Raw genomic sequence first — 25,738 nt, forward strand, 5'->3', positions numbered from 1 at the left:
GGGGCCGCGCTCAGGGGGAGGGGGGGAGGAGGGGTTTCACAAACGACAACAATCAGATAACACATAGTCAGGCAGATGACTTAAGCACATGTGTACTTGTGTTTGTGCAAAATAACATTTAAACACTATAACCATGACTAATTACTATTTAGAAACACACAATTTAAGTAAATATATTGCAATGTTATTTATAACATGGCCTGAACACATGCAAGAAAGAACAAACATTTACACTTATGTATCTGACAGATGTTTTTATAAGCAACTTACATTGCGTTCAAAGTAGGCTATACATATTTTAAGTATTTCCTGTTAATTGAACTAAAGATCTTGGCTTCACGGCTAGTACTGAACCATTCAACCATCAATAGCAACAGTACCAAGCAGGAGACTGTAAAATGCATTGTCTGGAAAACCTAAAAATGTAAATGTAAAAATGTAATTTAATATGACTGAAACAACTTGATTAAATGTAGTTACACCAGCAAAAGTAATTTTAAAGAATCAGGACTGTGTTTCCCAAATGTAATGCAAGGCTTAGATAGAGACCATTGATGTTATTAGTTTCCGTGATCTACTTAGGCTTGCAATGCTTTTTGCAACACAGACCAGATAGAAATGCCTTCTTAAGGTAACAATTTTCTTTTTTATAATGTGTGTGCCAAAAGAAATAGCATAATTTCAGTCAGGCAAATGGTAGAATTTAAGCAATTAGCAGTCCGATCCCAAGAGAAAATGTAACTATTTCCCGAGCTGGCAATTTCACATGAATTTGTATGATGTGATTAGTACAGTCCAGAAACATTTTTTTTTTAAAGAAAATAAAGGTCCACTCCTAAGCATATAGTACGAAAACACTGGAATGAGATATTAATTAATATGAATTAGCCACCAATTCACTAAAATAGTTATGAGAGTATATGTAATTGGTGGATATTGTGTTTATTTTTAGTTTTAAGTTCATTTGTTTGCATTCGGCATAATAAAATATGCTAAATCAAACTTGTTTTTAAATTTGATATAATACAAAAGTAGAAAGCAAAACCGTAATAAAATGATTTTTGTGAATGAGATCTGTCTGGCCGCCTGGTTTCATGTGGGGTGGCTCAAAGACTCCTTGAATTCCCCCTAGACTGTTCCTCAGAGTGGGGTCATACAGGGGTGAGCTCTCACTACCACGAAGGTTATTCAGAAGTCACCAGCATTCACCAGTCTTGAACTAGTGTGGGGTTAGTGCTCTAAATGACCAGTGACTTCACAAGGCCCTTCCCTCTAGTTTCCCTCTATAAGCCCACCCCATCCCACAACCCCCACATACTCTGTCCCCTCATTGTAAATGACCTATTAAAGAACACAAGACCATGGTAAACAAGATGAATGGCTTTTATTCCAACCCATCTCACACCAATCAAGGCTTTCTGTTTGAACCCCCTTCCTTAAGTCTATTAGACCATGTTAATTTATTAAAGTCAAACCGAAGAATTAAAACGGTCATTTGTCACTACTCTCTTTGTGTGGGCTTAATGGTGGCACATGGTGTAAGGCCTGCAATTTGTTATCCTCTTCTTTTCTCTCCGGTTCTCTTATTTTATAGCCATTTTGGGTTAAACACGAGGAAACAAGTTGCGGTCAGTTTCTTGTTTCATAACTGCTAATAATAAATTTGATGAATGCAAAATGTGAATAAAGTATGATGTCGAACATTTGGCATGTCACGTTGATTACATGTTTAACACCAGCTGCCATAGAAACGACATGAATTTTTCAACATTGTTCATTTAATTCGTTTTTATTTTGCTCTGAGTCTGCCCCTTTTAACCTCCATCATGTTTCTTTTGCCTTCTTATCTCAAAGATAATCAGTCACACACTCTCTGTCTAACACACTAACAAATACACACACACAGTCAGAGCTGTCAGTGAGCCAAACCATATGCAGTAATCCCTTTGTATTCACTAACCCATCCAGACAAACAATGTGTCCCAGCCCCGTCCCACCCCCAGCACACCAGACCTAGACCACCTGCTAACTCTACATCATACACCCAGACACAAACCAAAGGATGAAGACCTACAAGTTTGTGTCAGTGTGTGAATACTGAACATTTCTCTCTGACACTCGTGCATGTTATGAATTGTTTTTCTATTCCTGAAACTGGCAACCCATGTGCAAACGCTCTCCTTTCAATCCGTCCTTCTACTTTACACTCCACTCATTTATTCTCCAAATCCAACACAAATCCCCCTCACACAAGCTGAGATGATAAGTGATCCTCTTCTGTTGGCGCTTTGAGGAGACAATGCTCAACAACTGTGTTCATCAATCTCAGAGGATATCCATCATGCAAACAAAAGATGAAGTGAGCAGAGGGCTATGTTTGTGAAATGTCTGTTTGCTTACTCTCTTATGCTCTTTTCTATCTTTTTTTTTCAGACTGAAGCTTTCTCCTGATGACTGCTGAGTTAAAACACCCACAGAGATGCAAGAATGCAGAGAAATCGAGGAGTGGGGGTGATTTTATGGAATTGTAAATCCTTCGTTTTATATATTTTCTGTTTTCCAGCAGGAAGCTCTAAAATTGTACTATGCTCTGCTTTTATTGCATTACTCACTGCTTTTCTTATAAGGGCAAATATAAGAATAGACAAACATTCTCAAATTAAGTTTCACTTGTGTTATGACCCCCCAAAAATGAAGTTTTTTTTTGCCTGTTTTTTTTTTTTATCTTTTGAAAACCTGAAGTTGGCCTCAGCATAGTTCCTATGGCAACATAAAGACATGGTGTTCAAAGCTCTAATCCATTCCAAATGGATGCTCTTGACATGCATTATATTAACCTGTTAATACTCAGACAGTTTGTGTGAGGGGGCTGGTGGGTTTATACACAATTAACCTGAATGGACCATACTGGTTCATGATTGGCTAAAACTCAAAAAAGAACCCACTCACACAAATTAGTTAAACTCATTGGATGCATTTTATCTTAAAACACTCGGAATGAATGAATTTTTTTTTGTGCTTGACATGGCTTAACATAAAAACCTCACCCATATTCATATAGCAAAAAAAAAAAAAAAAAAAAAATAGATTATTTAAAATGACTCAATCGGTTCAGTAAGCTTGCTTGAATTTTGGATAAATTGATGGCCACATTTTAAATTGTAGGTTAAACGATAGGTTTAGGTTTTTTGAAAACACAAGAACGTTCCATGGGTAAAGTGTGTGAGAGGTTCAGATCCAGCTGAGATTGCTGTAGACCACCTCAGGTTAAGCTGACAATGTCCTGGAAAGACCAACAAGATTATGACTATGAACACCTGTTCCAGATCTTCAAACCAGCCAGTGTGACCTGCTGGTCTGACATTTAGTAACTTAACAAGGACGAGAAAAGATGAACAGCCTATGAATAAGCAAGCTCAGCTGGTTGGTTTTTACCAAACAACTTTAATATTCCTATTTTTTTCCAAAATTTTGTTATGTATGTCAGTTTGACAGTCATAATTAGTAGCTCCAGTCTAGAGCCTGCTTATCGTTCTGTTGTATATATTTTGTTCTACTGTCACTCAAAAAAAAAAAGCTTTACAATAATTCTTGTTGAATAGGCTACATGTGTTACATATCTTGCATCTTTTATTTTATCCAACAACACTGATGCTATAAATAGGACATCCAGTGGCCAAGGCTGGCTTATAGTTCACATAGTCAAATGTCAAAGTGTCAGCTTTCAGGCAGTAGGCCTACTACATGTCTATATTTGTAAATAGCCTATACTATCTATCTCTATAGGCTACAGTAATTGGATTGTTTTGCCTAGTTAGGTCTTTCAACTGTGAGTTGCAATCAATGTCCTTGGAATCCTGTGGAAAGCATGGGTTTAAAAAAACGGTATGATATGATACATAAGTCAATTGAACACTTAAATGCAAATCTTCAATGCAATGTCAACCCGGTTTTCCAGTGCATTCATTAATTTGTCTGATTGGCAAACTAATCCTTCTTTTCAGTCGGATCTTTTCAATTGATCAGTTGATACATTTCACAACGTGGTCTGCTTTTAAGAAACATTTAAGAAATGCTTTTAAGAAACGCAGCCCTGAACGAATAGGAATCGGACAATTGATTGAATAGGCCTAATTGAATCGGACATGATCCATTGCAGTGGACAGTGAACCGAAGATTTTACTAATTAGGCGAAATATATATAGAAACGCCTAATACATATTTTTTATTAAAATATATTAATATATATTTTAGCCGAAGTGACAATTAAAACGTACTGTAAATATAAGCCTACGCATAAGAAAAAAAATGATTTTAATAAACTATTTTATTACAGCGCCAAAAACGTATTAATTAATATAATGTGCCTGAACCAGTTGAATCAGTCTTTGAACCGGTTCTTTAAAATGAACTGTTTGAAATAACAGAATTGCTGGAAAGCAGACAGTCTATTTTTTACAGTCTATTGTCTACTGCCACCATGTGGCGTAGAGATGAAAAACAGCAGTCTTTTACAGGCCTGTGTTTGACATTGACCCACTCCGGCACCCGTAGAGTTACCGTAAAACAAGACGTGTACTTGCTGCATTATTGTTATGTAGTTTCATCAGAATCGGGAAATGCGAGTTTACATCTTAACACAGATCTCAACTGTAACCAGTCATCCGACACACTTTTAAACGTTACTAATGTGTTCAAGGCATAATGTCGTCGGATTTGATGTTCGATTTTGTGAATCAGTCGATGATAAATAAAGAAGCAGGGGACATTTCCATCGATCAGGATGGAGAGTGGGGTAAGATAAGATACACTTTCTAGAAACAGCGCGTGCTGCTTTCGAGAAGCGTCAACTACCGACGTATTCTACTAGATTTACGATTAGCAAAATATCTTTGTGTTTAGATCAAACTCATATTGGAGCGACTTAATATAGTGGTTTGTTTGTTTGGGATTTCGTCAACTGACTGGTGAACTTGTTTCCCATTCATCCTTAGTGTTGTTTTTGTGGCTTCGGTTTAAGATTTCAGTCAATTTAAGTAGTTGAATTAAAAATATTGACACCTTTGTTTATTCGACTGTTCATCACTACATGTTTTGGATTGTAAGTTATTATGTTGATTGCAGTGGCGGCTGGTGCTAAAAAATTTTGGGGGGGCACAACAAACTGAATTTTTAATTCAGGACTGAATGTAGGCTTATTGTTAAATAACAATTTAACAGTGATAATAATGTAGCTATCATTAGCCTAAAGTTTAGCTAAAACTTCAGCCGGTAGGGTAGCCAATTGCCAAATAAATCTGAATTTTTGGGCTAAATGGCGATGTATAGTATAATCTGAGTATTTAATTATTATTTTTCTATTTGAATAAAAAAAAAACTGTATTTAATTTTTTTTTAAATATTTAATATCCTGATCGATATTGTCCTACAAACAATGTTTATATTGAAGGTTATAAAAACAAACATAGTGTAACCTTGCTGTCTATCTGCAGTCTATCCAAAAAAGGGGTCAAATCACATTAAATTCTAACATTGCAACATTACAATCTAAAAACAAAATAATGTTTTTTAAAGTAGTAGTTAAATTTACTAAACCAAAAAAATAAAAAATAGAGCTAATATCATAAAAATACACATGTAGGTTTGAAATTCTCTAGCACATTTATGTTCACCAACAACAACAAATATTCAACAACAAATGTTTTAGCTAAATATATTTATAATTTAGTGCTAATGTATATTTTAGTCAGAATAATTGCGCTCCTATTCTATTGCGCTCCGTCTGTTCGGCGCGCATGCACGCGGGGGCGCTCGTTCACGGAAGTATAGCTTGCAGAAAGCTCGCCTACTCATGACAGCAAACTGGACTTTCTAACATTTACAGATGGAGAATATGTCTGTGAAATGTAAGTTATGCACTGAGGAAATTATTGGATGTCACTTCAGCTTATGGCTAAATACTATTAGAGGAACATTTGTTTCCACCAATCGCTGCACAAGATAAGGTTACGTATGATGACGAAAGCACGTTAGTGCGAGCCCTCCCGGAACCCATAGAGAATGCATTGCAGTGCCTGCAGTTCGAAAAAAAAATCTTTGAATGTAAGTCTATGGGAAGACTCTGGGCGATTCTCAGCCAGAGTGAAATCGCCCAAAAAGAGGCGGTACTCCACAGAACGTGACTCGGCGCTGATTGGACTAGCAGTAGCTGCTATATCCAGAGGCAGAACAACAGTGAGTGACTGCTAGCGTAACTCTGTGGTTGAATGAGATAGTGATTGAAAAAGTCCCTTACTCCCTTACACACTTTGGTGGTGCGTCGCCCGATCGCCCTAATGAAGAAACCGCCGCTGGTTGATTGTCTTGTGAACATGGTCTAGTTATACTATACTAGTTAGCCTAAGTAAGGTTTAGGTTAACATATAAAAGAAACTGGAATGGAGACCAAATTACCTGTGTTAACTTACAACGCCTCAGGGTGAATGGTTGCTGGTTGCTTGACCTGGACACAAAAGAAGGTTTATGAAATTGATATGTTTCCTGTTTTGCTCTCATGCCTTCAGCACTTTGTTTTCTTTTCTTCTTTGTTTTGAGTTAACCTGCCTTAGGTCATATTTAAGTTCAGGACACTGTCTTTTTTACTTGTGCAGATATCAGTTTGTTTGATGATCTGGAGGATCTTGGGGATGCTGACGAGCTTCTGGAGGCGCTGGTGGAGAGTGTAGGATATGTGAGTCTAAACAGGTCACACTGGATCACACAATCAGTTTTCTTGGAATTTGATATACTTTTTTTTTTAAATAGCATTCATAAAGGAAACACTCTTCTTTGAAAGACTGTCCAGCTCTTATTATTAGCTGTAAACAGGTTTGTAGAAAAACATCAGTAATTAAGCATGAATCAAAAGCATTGTGGATCTTTCATTCTTTAGGACACCTCTGTTCCTGACCTGAACTTTGACATTGAGCACCCAGTGTGGAGTAGCCCTCGATCAGGTACTAATTTAGTTTTCTGTGGACTGGACATGACTATTTTTGAATGTCTATAGCAGCAATGAATTCAGAGTACCTTAATATTTTTGAGAAATGTTTATAATATCACCAAAGCAAAATGTTCAAAAGTACACGTACAGTCACCATTCGAGGGTCACTGTGTCCAGGTAAAAGATCTGTTTTTTTTCTGTCCTTGTTCTCTCTGTCTGCTCTCACAGATGGTGATGTAACCGTGGACTCTCTGTCACCAAACCATACGCTCAGTTCAGTGTCCTCACCAGCGTCAGTTGAGCCCCACTCACCGTACTCCACACATGTGAGTCAAACTCCACTCCCCAAACACACTCCCAAAACAAAGTGGTTTTGAACTCCACGCCTTTTACAGTCGCAGACAAACTAACATGCACACAATTATTTATTTATTTATTGCATATATCAGCATACACGGATAGCAATAATAATAACATTAATATAACATTTAGGAATTGCAAAAGAGACGACAAAATAATATTTTATTTATTTAATATTAATATAATATATTTATTTATTTATAAAGTAAAAATATGATTCTATTTTATTTCCTTAAATGTATTTTATTTTTTGTTTTATACACACAGATACAGTTCTTTTTTCTGCCTTTATTTAATGACTTAATTAGTCAGATGCCCATCCAGTGCCCAGATGGAGTGTGTTTGGGCTGCACTGGTCCTGCCAGCTGTAGTTCAGAGATCAAGAGGGCAGACACGCACATACACCCATGTGAATTAGGTGTCTAATTAAGTCTCCACTGTGTTAACGAATGTCTTAATCAGCTCTCAGCACATCATCAAACTAATTAATGTCTCACACTGAGATGTGTCCAGGCTTTTTTTTTTTTTTAAATCACAGTGTCCTTTTCAAGGTTTCAAAGAAAAACTGAAATGTCGCTATCACTAGGGTGACCAAACGTCCTGTTTTCCCAGGACATGTCCTGTTTTCACGTCCTGTCCTGGCCGTCCTGTCTGTTTTTTATAAAGTGATGAAAATGTCCTGGTTTTCATTATTTTTCATTGGGCCATTAAGCGTGTACTTTAAATACATGCTTGCCTTTGCACACAAAACATATGAAACCGGCTTCGCCCCGTCTTGTTATAATCAGCGCATTCCTCAATCCGCAGCGGCAAGCAGAGAGAGCACGTCAGATATAGAGGCCTGTGTGTGTGTGTTCATCTCAGCCTCATTGGTCTGTCACACTGCTCGTCAATGTCAGAATATTTGAAATTACCAATCAAATCAAAGTAGGCGGACTTTACGTTCACAGACACAGAATTTCAATTTTAGCAGCGTGACTCGACCAGGACTCGACGGTCGACGCTTCAGTTTAGGGTCAAGTGCGAGATAAAATGTAATTATACCATGGGCTGTTTAAATACTCGATTCTGATTGGCTGGAAGGTGTGCAGTAAAACCGTTTAATGCACAGGTAGTTCCAGTCAGTTTGATTACAGTTCGAAATTAATCCGCTACCAAGGTATAAGCGGGATAATCCACGGCTAGCCATGCATTAAAGAATTTTAATGCACTTCGTAGAGGCAACCACCCTCCGCTTCGCGTCGGGTGGTTCTTCGCCTCTACGTCGTGCATTAAAATCCTTTAATGCATGGCTAGCCGTGGATTATCCCTTACGTAGCTAACAGCGTAAAAAAAAAAAAAGCCCTTATGTAAATTCACAGATGATTTCAGAGAAAATTCCCGTTTTTTTCGTTTCGGTCGGGATCCGTGTAAAGCAGAATGCATGAACTGCAAAGCTGGCACGTACGTGTCAGTGTCAAATAAAGGTGCTAGCGAAGTAGAAGCCCACATAAAGAAAGTGCTACAAGAGAACATCAGGAGGATTGAAATTGTTTTTTTACTGAAATAGTGTAGTAGATTTTTAACCTGCTCTGGCCATGAAAAGAAATAGTGTCATGTAAAAGGTGTTAAAAGCGAAACTTTTTTTTAATAGTATTCTATTGTTGCCGGCCAAACATTGAATGGAAAGGATGTATTACTTTATGTATTAAAGTACAATAACATAGTTGCAAGGTTGTGAATGCATTTGTCATGTATTTTTTGATGCGTTCACCCCAAACCACGCCCCCGCCCATCAACCACGCCCCCGTCCTGTTTTCTGAAAACTAAAATATGGTCACCCTAGCTATCACACATACACGTTGTTTCAATGGAAACCTAAACACTTGAATCTCAATGTCACCTCAGAAACTTGATGAGAAAGGAACTAAAAACCTTAGCGGTTTAAAGTCAGTGAATTATTTAACATGCCCCATATTTGCTATAGTTATTTGCTATTAACATTCTGTTCTGTTACTGAATGATGCAACATCCTGTAAAGGGACGTGCTCCTAGGACACATTCTTGTTTTCAGTAATAGACAGATCGATGAATAAAACTAAACAATGGATTGGATACTCAATGCTTTTTAAAAGTTGAACTATTTTTAACATGTTTAAAAAAATTACTTGCATGGCTCAGTTACAGTCAGATGCAAGATAATGACTGAAGACACATTAAAGAATAGGGGGGTATCACAGGTGTTCTGTAGTGTGTTATGGTTTTATTGATCCGTCGTTGGATATGTGCAAACAGTTAAGTAATGATATGCATAGTTTTAGCCATCTGGATTCACAACCCAGAATTCCCATGCTTCAGTGCACTTTCAGTTCTTTATCTCTCTATAAGGGCACAGATGGCTTTTCTTTGATAGACCTAACTAACTATAATGCTGCTATACTTTTAACGTGTCGAAAATTGTTTTTTTCATTCTATTCAATATGCTTTCTTCAGGATGAAGCGCTGTCTCCAGTTTCATGGCATTCTCAGCCCTCTCCATTGTCTGTCTGTTCTGACTCGAGCGGTTTTGCTGAGGCACTCACTGAGAGGAAGCCTTCCAAAAGGACCAATCCGACAAAAGGTAAGTGAAGTGCATTCATTTCGAATAACTGAAACCTCCCTAATTTCTTTATTTGAACAGTTACTTTTTATAATAATGTTGATTAACAGTAAAATTGTTCTCACAGCAAAGCCTCTGCAGCCAGCGAAGAGACCAATTCAGGTTAGCCCCAAGGTTTCCATTCAGCCTAAACCACTCATTACCACGATGCCCATCGCCCATGCTGCAGCCCCGCTTCAGACTAAGACCATCATCATCCAACCTCTCCAGACCACTGTTCTACCTGTGGTGAAACCTCCACCTGTCACTATTCAGCCAGCACCCCCTACAGGTGAAAAATCTCAGTCACCTATACTGCCACACTTTAAAAAAAATAAAAATACATAAATATAAAAAATACATAAATATAAAAATGACATATAAAAAAATATGTAATAAAAGGTCCTGGTATGTTTATTCACATTTTTATAAATTTTTATTTGTTTATTTGCTAGGTTAAAGGAGAACTTGGTAGCTTTTTTAACTTAATAAAACTGTCTAGAAATCATTTGGATGGTTAAACAACCTGTTCTGGTGATATTGGTGACTTTCCCCGCTCCCCCCAGCGTTCCCAGGCGGAAAACCAACCTTGCAACTTGTTCACTACCGTCCCGGCAAGATAGAAATTGGAAGTCTCGTGAGAAGCGAAAGCGAGAACGAGAACGAGCGCGAAACACAAATCGCTTTACGGCAATTCGACATAAACACACACGCATGTATGATGTATTACCAGATTACCCACCTCGATAGACATAGCTCCACGCGATACAGTTGGCTTGCTCCGATCAAAACAAACGCACATGAGCAGCGGTAGAGAAGGGGAGGAGGCCGCCGCAAGTGAGTTTTTTACGACTGTGTTGTGAAATATACGCCCCACCACAGCTGTAGGGGGAGCTCGTGGGGAAAACATGCGACAACAAAAGGGAAAATCAGCGAAGAAGTGACTAGAGTTCGCTAGAGTTGCCGAGTTCTCCTTTAAATGTTTCAGGTTGTACTGGCAGTGCTCTGTTCATGCATAAAAAAACCAGCAGATGGCGCAAAGCATCAACTTTTTTGTGCTACTGGTGGGCATCTCATTTTAAAGTCTATCTTCAACCAAACTGGGAATTGTTCTTCAACTGCTGGTACACCTTTCTGCCCTGTTACGTATCCTAGAAAAAGCAGAATTGAAGTATTTGTATGAGCTGCTTGTTTCTGACTTTTGAAAAAAGCCATTCACACTTTGGTTTCTCACCGATTGTTTTTATGTGAGGTTTAGAGTTGTATTTAATATACTTTAAAATATAATTTATTACTGTGATGCAAAGCTGAATTTTCAGCATCATTACTCCAGTCTTCAGCGTCACATGAATATCAGAAATCATTCTAATATGCTGATTTATTATTAATGTTGGAAACAATTGTGCTGCTGAATACTTTTTTCAGGATTCTTTGAATATAGAACAGCATTTATTTAAAATAGAAATCTTTTGTAACAATATACACTACTGGTCAAAAGTTTGGGTGTTTTTGTTCTTTTTTTATGTGGAAAGAAATTAATACTTTTATTTAGCAAGGATGTGGAAAATTGCTAAAAAGTGATTGACACACACACACACACACAGTGGGGAGAACAAGTATTTGATACACTGCAGATTTTGCAGGTTTTCCCACTTACAAAGCATGTAGAAGTCTGTAATTTTTATCATAGGTACACTTCAACTGTGAGTGACGGAATCTTAAACAAAAATCCAGAGAATCACATTGTATGATTTTTAAGTAATTAATTAGCATTTTATTGCATGACATAAGTATTTGATACATCAGAAAAGCAGACCTTAACATTTGGTACAGAAACCTTTGTTTGCAATTACAGAGATCATACGTTTCCTGTAGTTCTTGACCAGGTTTGCACACTGTAGCAGGGATTTTGGCCCACTCCTCCATACAGACCTTCTCCAGATCCTTCAGGTATCGAGGCTGTCGCTGGGCAATACGGACTTTCAGCTCCCTCCAATGATTTTCTATTGGGTTCAGGTCTGGAGACTGGCTAGGCCACTCCAGGACCTTGAGATGCTTCTTACGGAGCCACTCCTTAGTTGCCCTGGCTGTGTGTTTCGGGTCGTTGTCATGCTGGAAGACCCAGCCACGACCCATCTTCAATGCTCTTACTGAGGGAAGGAGGTTGTTGGCCAAGATCTCACAATACATGGCCCCATCCCTCCTCCCCTCAATACGGTGCAGTCGTCCTGTCCCCTTTGCAGAAAAGCATCCCCAAAGAATGATGTTTCCACCTCCATGCTCCACGGTTGGGATGGTTCCTCCTCATTCTTCTTCTTCCTCCAAACACGGCGAGTGGAGTTTAGACCAAAAAGCTCTATTTTTGTCTCATCGGACCACATGACCTTCTCCCATTCTTCCTCTGGATCATCCAGATGGTCATTGGCAAACTTCAGACGGGCCTGGACATGCGCTGGCTTGAGCAGGGGGACCTTGCGTGCGCTGCAGGATTTTAATCCATGACGGCGTAGTGTGTTACTAATTGTTCTCTTTGAGACCGTGGTCCCAGCTCTCTTCAGGTCATTGTCCAGGTCCTGCCGTGTAGTTCTGGGCTGATCCCTCACCTTCCTCATGATCATTGATGCCCCACGAGGTGAGATCTTGCATGGTGTCCCAGACCGAGGGAGATTGACCGTCATCTTGAACTTCTTCCATTTTCTAACAATTGCGCCAACAGTTGTTGCCTTCTCACCAAGCTGCTTGCCTATTGTCCTGTAGCCCATCCCAGCCTTGTGCAGGTCTACAATTTTATCCCTGATGTCCTCACACAGCTCTCTGGTCTTGGCCACTGTGGAGAGGTTGGAGTCTGTTTGATTGAGTGTGTGGGCAGGTGTCTTTTATACAGGTAACAAGTTCAAACATGTGCAGTTAATACAGGTAAAGAGTGGAGAACAGGAGGGCTTCTTAAAGAAAAACTAACAGGTCTTTGAGAGCCGTAATTCTTACTGGTTGGTAGGTGATCAAATACATATGTCATGCAATATAATGCAAATTAATTATTTAAAAAGCATACAGTGTGATTTTCTGGATTTTTGTTTTAGATTCCGTCTCTCACAGTTGAAGTGTACCTATGAGAAAAATCACAGACCTCTACATGCTTTGTAAGTAGGATACTGTAAGTAGGATGTATCAAATACTTGTTCTCCCCGCGATATATATATATATATATATATATATATATATATATATATATATATATATATATATTAGTACACACACACATACATTTTTTTTTCTTTTGGAATGTTCTAAGGGAAACTGTTAATTACTTTATTTTTACATTTTAATAGCATTCATTCATTCGACGCATTCATTCTTATTGCAATCAATGCTGATTTATTGTGATTGAGAACAGTAGGAAAAAGATTTCTCCACAGACTGCTCTGATGAAATGGGCGACTCTGTTTAATGTCTGGAGTGTTAAACTATGGCTGTCAGGAATCAGCAAGCTGCAGTATCCGTTTTCTCATGGCTAGTATAAACACTTACCTCACACACCTGGAAACACAACTGGAGCAGAAAGCAAGAGCAGCCTTAATTCAAATTTTATCCTGTAATCATCTGATCTAAAACACTAGACTTGATTTTGCTAATCACTGGACTCCAGTGTTTCCAAGCAATCACTTTTCTCACTCAGTTTTTGAGAACTGTATGTACAGTTTCTCAGAATAAGGCCTTGTGTGACGATGCTGTTTAAGTTGTATGTCACACAAAGCACTACAATATTTTTCTTGTTTTCTCATTAGAAAAAGATATGTATTGAACATATATATATGTATTGAATCCATCTGTGAGAAACATAGCTGAAGTGCACTTTGAACTGATTGCGTTCATGCTACAGTAATTATTTTCTGGCTAACCGCAGAGTTTTGATGCAAGGTTAATTGTAGTTTGTCGGAAGACTAATGGGTAAGTCAGTGGGTGGCTGAGAGAATGGAAGTCGTTCGGAATGAACCCCGCCAGAGAGCCGCAGTGAATTCCTCTCATTTAACCTGTCATGCCTGACAAATTGTGTTTGTCTATGTTACCTGGAGGTGACGTGTTTTGTTCTGGGTGAAGGATGGTGCTTGGCACAACTGTTTCCTTTGTGATTAAACCCCCTCTTTGGGGTTATTAAACAAGTCTGTGCTGTAAAAAGTTTACTTGCAGAGTCTTGAGATTAATGGAGATCAATAAAAAATGAAGAAAAATAACAGCAAAACATGACTCTCAGTACATTTCTTAATTTATTTGAATGGTAAAATGTTTAAACTAAATGTGTTTCTCTTGCAGGTCAACAAATGTTGCTATCTCGGCCCACTCAGGTTGTCCAGCTTCAGACACCTCAGGCAGTGCCTACGCGTGTAGTCACTGTGCCAACCCTGGCTCAGGACAGATCCATATCTGTTGTTGCCCCGGTAACAGCATCTCCTATGGTCGCAATGACACTGCAGAATTCCACCCATGAGGATGATGTAAGTTTCTACTGCCAGAATTCTTAACTTTAGCAAAAACACAGTTTATTTGTCAAGATTACCTGTTAATATGGTATTAAATTGGTTAAGTTGGTTAAATTGCTGATTTATTTTGTGGTTTATGAATGGGAATCATCACGGCATATGGCAACAGTCCGCTGTCATTCAGCTAGTTGTTAAATGTCCACCAACGGAGTTCTGCTCCATTTTAATATTTTTAACAGCAATGAAAATGTGCTGACAGCTTGCATTGCTTTTCAGTTTTTAGCCAATTAATTGTTTAGGCAACTCACCAACTAGTTGTTTTTGGAAAATATGTACACTACCGAAATTACGAGAACACAGTCTTCCGTAGAAGTTCTTATTTATTTATTTTTTTGTAAAGAAATGCGCTTGTGAAGTCAAACTGCTTCTAACATGGATCTAAATATAATAGTATAGCTTTTTACTTTTATCTGGGCTTTCAACAAAAGGAACGAAGACTCCACCGGAGTACCACAATCCTGGTCCAAACTTTGTGGCACGTTGACTCGAAGCCTACTTGTTTTCGTGCTCGTTTATAGACAACGCCATCTAGGTCGAGAACACTTAACAGTAACCGTACTGTCTCCCTCTTCACCGTAAATACTTTCTGGATACATTTTAAGTGCATCTTTCTGCATCCAATCATTTGGCGGATCCTGCGATTTTCTCAGATATAAAGCTGGATAACTCCATCCACTCTGAAAAGTGTTTTCGCCTGTAAAGTCTATTCCGGTGCAGTAGGCCTATATATTTTGTAACGTCCTAAAACAAATGGTAATGCCATGTTGGTAGATTAGCACCTGTAGAATTTCCTTTTGCTTAAAGCCCAGATACAAGTAAAAAGCTACTATTTTATTTAGATCCATGTCCGAGGCAGTTCGACTTCACGAGTGCATTTCTTTACACACACACACACACAAACAAACAAACAAACTTCTACGCAATTTTGACTTTATTCTCAAAATATTAGGACTTTAATCTCGTAATGTTTTGACTTTAATCTCGTAATGGTTCGACTTGAGACTCTTTTTTTCTTACGGAATTTTTTTTTTTTATGTTTCGGTTCAGGGCTTCCGTACTTATGCTCGCCAAGGCTGCATTTATTTAGTCGAAAATTCAGTGAAAACAGAAGTATTTTGAAAAATGATCACAGTTTTCTATAAATAACTGTTTTCTACTTGAATATATTTTAAAATATGATTTATTATTGAAAGTTCAAAAGAACAGCATTTATTTAATGTAGAAATACCCTGTAAAAGTATTCCCTGTCAGATTTGATGAATTTTATGCATCTTTGCTGAATAAAAGTATTCTTTTTTTTTTTACTTTCCAAAAAAAATGTAAATTCCAAAACATACCGACCCCAAACTTTTTAACGGCAGTGTACCGGTATTCTTGCACATCCCAATTTATTGTGCAGTTATCCCAGATACAAAAGAGCTGCTATGAGGATTCAGTTTCAGTGAAAGACTTTGTGGTATTCCACATTAAATGTTTTTTTTGGTGTCAAAGACCTGTAAAATAAAGAGACCATGCAGCAATTATTTTTAACTGGAATAGATTGAGGTGCAAGCCAACATGATTTACCTTGTAAATCTGATGGCAAGTATATTTTAAGAGGCGTGTCTGCTGTGAGACTTCAGTGTAAACACCCACTGCTGTGATTGGCAGCATCAACATCTTTGCATATCACATTGCTAGTATTACATGTGGAACTCTCTCGAAAACTTTTAGCTCGTCTTTACTATTACAGCTAAACTAATTGTGAAAAGTGGTGATTATTGCATTATATTTAGATCGTGGCATGAAAGGTTGCAGTGATGAGTATTGTAGCCGACTACAGACATGTTGAGCTCGTGAATACATCGATCTCGTCATTGCAACTCATAACAGTGCAAACACAATGTAAATAAGAGATTTCGTTGATTATAACCAAAGACTATATGTAAAATGGACTTTGTTTTCAGTCACTGAAAAACTCACACTTTTTTATTGACAGCTCCAGCGATTGTTGCGTTCTTTGTTCGCTTTCTTAATAATTTAATCAGTTTAAATACAGATTATTTTCATCCTACTTAAAAAAAGGGGAAGTTGACTGTTTAGTCACTGGTTTGATTTACTGACACATAGACAAAGAACATCTGATTAATTAACACAGTTACCTACTTGTTGTCGCATTACTGTTGAGTCCATAAAAGTCTGTTTGCAAAGCCTGCACCGAAATTGCGACTGATTTACCAAATAATGTGAAATGTATCGAATACAAATAAATAATGCTCAACTGAGACATTCACATTGTTGAAAACAAATAACCACATTCCTAGCATTAGGATCCTTTAGAAGGTAATGTTGTTTTTAGTCCAGTGAGTGATCCTGTGCTCTTCTCTCCTCATCATCTCACTAACACGCCAGTGGGTGGGGCCAAAGTTGCAATGATGAATTTGTTGATTTTCTTCAGCAGAGGTGGTCTTTCACCTATAGGCACATTCCACAACGAGTCATTTGCTGGGCTTGGTTTCAATAAAAGCTGTTTTTGGACTAACAAGGAAGTTTTCATTTCTGAAACTTATAGGATGTTCTTACAGTATGATGACCTCTTATATGTTAAAAGCTCAATGAAAAAGTTCATGACCCCTTTAAATTAAGCGTAATCTTTGTATTCACACAGACAATATTGTTTCAGTATAGTTTCAATATAGTTACTGTCTCTGTTTTTTACACTAAGTTAGAAAGTCTCTTATGCTCAAGACTGCATTTATTTGATCAAAAATACAGTAAAAACAACATTATGAAATAGTACAATTTAAAATAAGTTCAGCAGTCTTCAGTGCCACATGATTCTTCAGAAATCATTCTAATATGCTGATTTGTTGCTCAAGAATATTATTTCATTATATTCATTATGCATTTTTTTGGAAACTGATACATTTTTTATAGATTCTATTATGAGTAAAGTTTAAAAGAGCAGCATTTATTTGAAGTAGAAATCTTTTATAATAGTATAAACTTTTGAATGGTAGTCTATTTAAGCCTTTCACTGTAAAAAAAAATTCCTCAGACTTTCCAAGAATTATAAATGGAAAGGACATTTGTGCTATTGTAACAGTAACGTATAATTGTGATAAAATATTATCCTTCTTTAGACGTTTAATGTGCAGATGTGTGTAATTTCAGTATGGAAGAAACCCAGTAATAGCACTGAATCTCAGTAATGGTTAGTACTGCATCAGTCTCTAATTCTAGTGTATTTGCTCAGGGACTTATAGCTGCTGTGTGTTATTTCCTGTCCCAAAACTTTATATTGATTGACTTTCTCAACAACAAAAAAAAAAAGAAAGAAAGAAAGTCTGGCTGTGCAGCATTTTCCACATTGCTCTGTTTGTTTGAGTGTCTCAACATGGCAACACTGGCTCAACCAATAGCATGTGTTTGGGGTGGGATTTCCTGTTTTGGAAACCTGTTTGCTCATAATCTTAGTTTAATAGTGCTAGTCATGTAGATATTACATGCTGTGTAATGGAGAACGAAATATGGAGAACGAGAAAGGGAACCTGAATGACCAAGGATCTGGTATTTACTCATCAAATGGTTCTCTAAACAAAAGCATGTGTTCTCCCAGATGTGCTGTCCTGACATCAGCGAAAAGCCCTACCCAGATGTGAGAAATTAGGCTGTTTATAGTTGAGCGAAGAGGAGAAGGTGTTATGGTAGAAACAGGACAGAGACTCATTGGTGAGAAGAGCCCAGATTTCTAAAGAAGGGATTAATAATGGTGGTGAAAGAGTGTCATGTTTGTATGTTTTTTCACAAAAAATAATTTGAGAGCAATAATAGTCAAATCCCCTACTCTGCCGTTCAAAAGTTTGGGATTGGTAAGATTTATGTTTTTAAAACAAGTCTCTTCTGCTCACCAAGGCTGCATTTATTTAATTAAAACTACAGTTAAAATAGTAATATTGTGAAATATTATTACAAATTAAAAAGAACTGTTTTCTATTCTAATACATTTTAAAATGTATTTTATTCCTGGTATGGCAAAGCTGAATCTTCAGCATCATTACTCCAGTCTTCAGTGTCACATGATTCTTCAGAAATCATTTTAATATGTTGATTTGCTGCTCAAGAAACATTTATATAAACATTTATACATATTATTATTATTATTATTATTATTATTATTATTATTATCATCAATGTTTAAAACGGGTGTGCTGCTTAACTTTGTGGAAATGATGATACTTTTTTTCAGGATTCTTTGATGAATAGAAAGTTCAATGAACAGCATTTATTTGCATTTATTACATTTATTTACTAAATATATTAAAGCAGTTATTAAATAGAAATCTTTTGCAACATTATAAATGTTTTATCTGTCATCCCTGATGAATAAAAGTGTTAATTTCTCTCTCTTTTTAAATTTTACCACAAATCTTTTAATGTTATCATTGTTTACACAGAAATGTTAAGCAGCAAAAACTGTTTTTAAAATTGATAACAATAAATAAGAATTTTTTCTTGAGCAGCAAATCAGCATATTAGAATGATTTCTGAAGGATCATGTGACACTGAAGACTGGAGTAATGATGCTGAAAATTGAGCTTTGCCATAACGGGAATAACTTTCATTTGAAAATATATTAAAATAGAAAGCAGTTATATTGTAACAATATTTCTGTTTTTACTTTTTTGGGGGGGTCAAAAAGACTTCTTTCAAAAACATTTAAGAAACCTTTCTTCTCCGAAAGCATTTGAACGGCAGTGTATATCTTGTGTCCGAAAATGTGTATTTTATTTTACAGGGTATTGTCATTCTGATAAGCATGATCTGTTGTAATAACAATTACCAAAAAATAATTTTTTGTTTTGTAAGAGTATGGCTCTCAGAGTCAACTATTAGTCCCAGTGTTCTTAGCAACCAACCAACAGTGAGCTCATGCTCTCGTTATTTTCCATTAAAGTATTTGTTCCAACATACAGATTCTACTGACCTCAGATTAATTAAATAGAGTTCAGCATTAGTCTCAAATTTCTGTGCATTTAGTGCTGCCTTTTCCATATTGGGTGTTGTTACAGCTTTCGCTCCAAGCTCTTTTCAATTTCCAAGTTCTCTGAAAAAAAAAATCCCAAACAAACAGCAGAGCACCTGTGTGTACATTAGTTTGATTCGTGTGTAGGTTGAGTGGCATTGATTGGGAGAGAACATAGAGACAATGGACTTCCATAGAAATACTGATAGACACAGGCACTGTAGTAAACATTGCTGGGTAATGTCTGAAATTACTGTTTAACAGCAGAATTCTTAACTGGATATGTGCGAAGTCACAGTCAGCCAGATAAAACCCTTCTCAAATGTTTTAATAAAAAAAAAAAACTGTCAACAGGTTCGTTCATATTCATCTAGTTGTTACGTGATGTTCCATCATGTAAAATATATTATTTGACATGGCATATACTAAATTTAGTTGACGAATATAATGCTTCAGTTGGTGGCTGTCTAAAATGACACATTTTTTTTAACTAACCAAATATTTGAAAACTGAGCTTGTGAAATATGAGTATACTAAGGTATTCACTATTTTATAGACATTACTTGACTTGTACTTTTTACTTTGTGTATTAGCTTCTTATATATTAAGTTGACATTTTTAATTATTATTAAATAGTGTACAGTATATCATGTTATTAGTAGAGTATTTTTGTCAACAGTATGCTTTAGTTAAAAGTTTAAATATTATAATGATGCTTCTCATTTATCCTCATTGTCAATGATTCGTCTTCATTATCATTGTGATAATTACTTGTCCAAGAGCCTTCGCCACCAATAATGATGGCCCAGGGGTCAAATGAATAAATTATGAATTTATTAGGGCAATATAATGATGTAAATATAGTGCAATATTTACATTGCAATAAGTATGTGTCATTCAGAGGCACCGTGAAGACATATGACAGGAAAAAAATGTATAATATATCAGCATATAACATTGCAGCTGTCTTCTCCAAATCATCAGGATATCCAATCCATCCATAGCCAATTGTATTGCCTGCACAGAAGCATTATTTAGGACATGCAGTTAAAAATGCAATGTGGTGTTGCACAGTTGTTGTGAATGAGCGTTCACCGCTCTCATGTTGCTCAGCTGAATGGACCATGTACTGTATACAAAGTTCATGTGTCTTAAACCCACGTAGTGCAGCGCCATGTGAGTTCCGTTTCCTACTGTGTTAAAATAAGATGCGTTGAGTGAGATCCACATTTTATGATTTTATAGTTGATTAGTATCAGCTGTGCAGCAGCCCCCATGAATGTGCATTTCTTTCCCATCTACACGCTTGTTGTAGTTCATGGTTTTTGTGATTTTATGGACAGTGCTGAATGTATTCAGTTCACACAAGCTGTCATTTAGACTCGGTCGTGAATGTCTGGGCAGAAAGAGAAGAAAAACAAGTTCACACATTTATAGCAACAGTTATTGTCTCCATATGCACCAGTGGTTTCCTTGTAAAATCCACATCATCTTTGCATGTTGCAATTCTGCAGGTTTCAGATTTTATTATAGTCTAGAATTATAAATCGCCTTATGTAATTTTAGAAATATCAAATTCTCCAAAATATGTTCCAAATGTAGACTTGTATGCTGTGTTTTAAGGTCATGAATTGGCTTTAAAGTCTAAAGAATATCTAATGTCTTTAGTATGTAAGCAATGACTCCGCTAGATGGATCTGACAATAAGTGGAATATGATGAAAGACTCGCCTCTGTAGCCTCAACGTCTGTTGGCTTACAGAAAAAATACTTTTAAGCAGAGCGCAGCCACATGTTCACTCTCTCTCCTGCTTCTGTTTTTGTCCTTTATTCTAAGCTCCGGACTCTTGGTTGGGGTGTTATACTCCTACGTGGCAAACACGCACATGATCATGCTCTCTGCTGCATAGAGAAAGGGAAAAATGTTGTGATGCCTTAATGCATTTTAAACACATTATGCAACAGGACTCAACAATGAGTATACACACACACACACACACACACACACACATATGTACAAGTGCTGTCAATCGATTTTATATATCGGAATTGACAGTGTGTTCAGGGGACAGGCAGCTAGCGGATAGTGAGGAGATGTTTGCTGTATGTGACGAAAAATGTTTCAGCCTAAAAAACGTGTGACATCGCTTAGAGCACCTTTAAGCCCTATTGCATGTTATATTTAATGTCCGTCGTGTCATATTTTGTCGTGTATATTAAAAAATTAGATTTTTTTTTTGATTTTTTTTTCACACTGATATGATTAATAGCTAAAATAATAACGCCATCACACCCTTGTTGTCACAGACTGTGACATAAGGACTGACATTTTGTAGAAATATTCATTCACCATATTTGTGGCAGTGAATCTTTTTACTTGACCTGTTTTGGTCAACTGGTTGTATCCCTCATTTTAAAGCAAACAGGTTTCATGGAATGCCAACAAATTAGTTTTAAGTTAAGAAGATTAAAAATAGTTCAGAGTTAGTCCAGTGTTTATCTTTCCTATCTTTTTTTTTGCCAGCAATAATGTCATGATCATGCAGTGGTAAAATGTGAAAGCCCATTGAAACTGTCACAGTCCATAGAGAGCCATTGTGTGTGTGTGTGTGTGTGTGTGTGTGTGTGTGTGTGTGTGTGTGTATTTTTAGAGTTTAGCACAGCTGTAGTTTAACTATGGCTGCTTGTGGTTTGGCCTCAGAGGAGGTTTTGGGTTGAGGGGGTTTAGAAGGAATTGCAGTGCAACAGTAAAACTGGCAGGTGGGGCAGGTGTCTTTGAGTGTGTTTGTGTGTGTGTTTATGTTTGGCTGCTTGAGAGTTATTGCGGCGTAGGATGTTTGAAACAGCTGAATGCTGATGACTGTGTAGAAGATTGGATGTAATGCTTTGTTATAGCAGTTTAAGATTAATAATCTTTGGCAAGTCAATCTGTTCAGCATTGAGAATATTTTAGTTCCCTGCCCCAGTAGACTGTAGGCTGAGACACTTTAAACTTTTCTTTATACAAATAGTCATGCTTTACACTATTAAGAAAACCAATATATCAGCCTGACTAATTAGTTGGCCAGTATTTAGCAATTTTATATTACTGACAAGTGTGCATGTCCGGGTGACGTGGGATAAAACCCCATAGACTTAGAGTGAAGAAGGGACCAGATTGTCACAGACTTAACTTAGTTTGTCACTTTAGTTAGTAACTACACTACTGTTCGAAAGTATTGAGTTGGAAAGAATCTCGTCTTGTTCACCAAGGCTTCATTAATTTGATCAAAAATAAAGACAGTAATATTGTGAAATATTATTTCAGTTTATTTTTCATTCATATTATAATAACTGGTTTCTTTTTCTATGAATTCTATGAATTTTGTCTTCAGTGCCACATGATCCTTCAGAAATCATTCTATATGCTCAAGAAATATTTCTTTTTATTATCAATGTTGAAAACAGTTCTGTTGAAAACTGCTTAATAATTTCATATTATACATTATGAACCCCCCCCCCCAGGATTCTCTGAATAGAGAGTTCAAAAGAACTACTATTGTTTTAGTAGACTTGTTCTTAAGTCTGAGTATTTAATGCAATTACATCAACTATAACTGCAATTAAATTACAGAAACAATAAGAGTAATGCCTTGAAAAAATGCCTTGAAAAAATAAAGTAATTAATTACTTGGTAATGAGTTACACCCAACACATTATACACCTTTAAAAAATCACTATTGATCAATTTAATACATCCTTGCTGATTAAATGTATTAATTTCTTTAGAAAAAATGGCATGGCAATTTTTTTATTTATTTTTTATTTTTTAGAAAATTAAACTATACACTATTAATATAAGCATATTGGCCATTGACCACTTTGGGTAATCACAGTCTGCCTTGATTAAACTAGCAGTTACAGTCGTGCTCAGAATTAATCATACCCCTGGTAAATATGATAAAAAATGGCTGTAAAAAATGAATCTGCATCGTTTATCCTTTTGATCTTTCATTAAAAAAATTGGCAAAAATCTAACCTTTCATTGAAGTAAAAGAATTGAAAGTGGGCGGTAAATCACATTATGAAATAAATGTTTTTCTCCAAAACACATTGGCCACAATTATTGATACCCCTAGAATTTTTTATGAATAAAATATCTCTGAAGTATATTCCCATTAATATTTACCTTTTTTTAGAACACCAGGGTGACTAGGAACATGAAATTATCCAGCTATGACTTCTTGTTTCACAGGAGTTTATATATGAGGAAACACAAAGGCCAAATTCCCTTAATCATCCATCACAATGAGTAAAACCAAAGAATATAGTTCTGATGTGCATCAAAAGATTGTTGAGCATCACAAAATGGAAAGTGGCTATAAGAAAATAGCTAAAATATTGAAAATCCCCATTTTGACTATCAGGGCAATAATTAAGAAGTTATAATCAACTAAAGATGTTACGAATCTGCCAGGAAGAGGACGTGTGTCTGTATTGTCTTAATGGACGGTGAGGATGAAAGTTTGAGTGGCCAAAGACTCTTCAATAATCACAGATGGAGAATTGCAGAGATTAGTTGAGTCTTGGGGTCAGAAAGCCTATTAAAAAAATAATCAAACAACCCCTACATCCCCACATGTTGTTTGGGAGGGTTTCAAGAAAAATGCTCCTCGCTCATCCAAAAACAAACTCCAGCATGTTCAGTGGTCAGACACGACTGGAACTTCAAACGGCACAGTGTTCTTTGGTCAGATGAAACTAAAAAAAGAGCTTTTTGGCAGCAAACACGCTAGATGGGTTTGGTGCACACAAGGATAAAAAGTACCCCATGTGTACAATTTAATATACCATTGGATCTTTAATGATGTGGGTGTATTTTTCTGCTGGAGGTCCTGGACTTCTTATTCAGATACATGGCATCGTGGATTCTATCAAATATCAACAGATAAAAAATCAAAACCTGACAGCCTCTGCTAGAAATCTTATAATGGGCCGTGGTTGGATCTTCCATCAGGACAACGATCCAAAACAAACATCAAAATCAACACAAAAATGTGTTAGGGAGCACAAAATGAAGCTTCTGCCATGACCGTACCTGTTCCCTGACCTGATGAGTGGAGTGAACTGAAGAGAAGCACCAACATGGATCTGGGAATCTGAAGGATCTGGAGAGATTCTGTGTGGAGGAATGGTCTCTGATCTCTTGTCAGGTGTTCTCCAAACTCATCAGGCATTATAGAAGAAGACTCAGAGCAGTTATCTTGGCAAAAGGAGATTGCAAAAAGGTATTTAATAAAAGGCCAACGTGTTTTGGAGAAAAACATTTATTTCATAATGTGATTTTCCCCCGCACTTTCAATTCTTTTACTTCAATGAAAGGTTAGGATTTAGACAATTTTTTGAATGAAAGATCAAAAGAATAAATGATGCAGATCGTTTTTACAGCCATTTTTGATCATATTTACCAGGGGTATGATTAATTTATACTTAATTAATAAATACTTGCTTTAAAAGTATTTTATAAACTACTGTGTCCACTGTGAACTATCATTGTATAGAAAAGATATGTATAGGATTCTATTAAAATGTTATTATTTTTGTTCCATGTAAAAATAACAGCGTATGGGTTTGGAACGACATGGGGGTGAGTTAAAAATGACACAATTTTCATTCTTGGGTAAATTGTATCTTTAATTATAGTTTTGGTTGTGGATGCCATTTAGAAATAGTTATTTCTCCAGAATACAGATTTTACAGAATGAGAATATATATATATATATATATATATATATAGATAGATAGATAGATAGATAGATAGATAGATAGATAGATAGATAGATAGATATAGATATAGATAGATAGATATATATATATATATATATATATATATATATATATATATATATATATATATATATAGATATAGATGAGGTGCAATCCATTCTTGTGAGACAAAACAGGCAAATGTATAGTTTTTTTTTTTTTTTTCATGACACTCAGCATTATGAATAACACACTTAAGCACATCTTTTCAAAAGCAGATTCCTTAGGGTAAAATAAACTGTCATAGATCTCTGAAGGCGATGCCAAATAAAGCAGCTTTCAAACTCAGTAATTTAGCTCTCAGCAATCATCTTGTTAGAAAACTGCTGGATCAGCTTTGTGAATTTGAGTAATAACCATAAGCTAACAAATAAATTCAGTGAGAATGTGTCAGAGACAGACTGAATTGGTTGGTTAGAAGATCCATTGGTT

At 36.5% G+C, this 25,738-nt stretch overlaps 1 protein-coding gene across 1 annotated transcript in view; it reads left to right on the forward strand.

The window, feature by feature from the left end:
- Positions 1-4,480: 4,480 nt before the first annotated feature.
- Positions 4,481-25,738, forward strand: part of atf6 (activating transcription factor 6) — a 51,219-nt gene continuing 29,961 nt past the window's right edge. The window contains exons 1-7 of the mRNA XM_081379412.1: positions 4,481-4,795; positions 6,651-6,730; positions 6,932-6,995; positions 7,211-7,308; positions 9,815-9,941; positions 10,048-10,251; positions 14,271-14,452. Coding sequence (XP_081235538.1) covers positions 4,705-4,795; positions 6,651-6,730; positions 6,932-6,995; positions 7,211-7,308; positions 9,815-9,941; positions 10,048-10,251; positions 14,271-14,452 — 846 coding nt within the window. The 5' untranslated portion in view covers positions 4,481-4,704. The remainder of the gene's footprint in view (positions 4,796-6,650; positions 6,731-6,931; positions 6,996-7,210; positions 7,309-9,814; positions 9,942-10,047; positions 10,252-14,270; positions 14,453-25,738) is intronic.

The sequence above is a fragment of the Scardinius erythrophthalmus genome, assembly GCF_964197995.2.
Source record: "Scardinius erythrophthalmus genome assembly, chromosome: 11".
NCBI classification, from domain to species: domain Eukaryota; kingdom Metazoa; phylum Chordata; class Actinopteri; order Cypriniformes; family Leuciscidae; genus Scardinius; species Scardinius erythrophthalmus.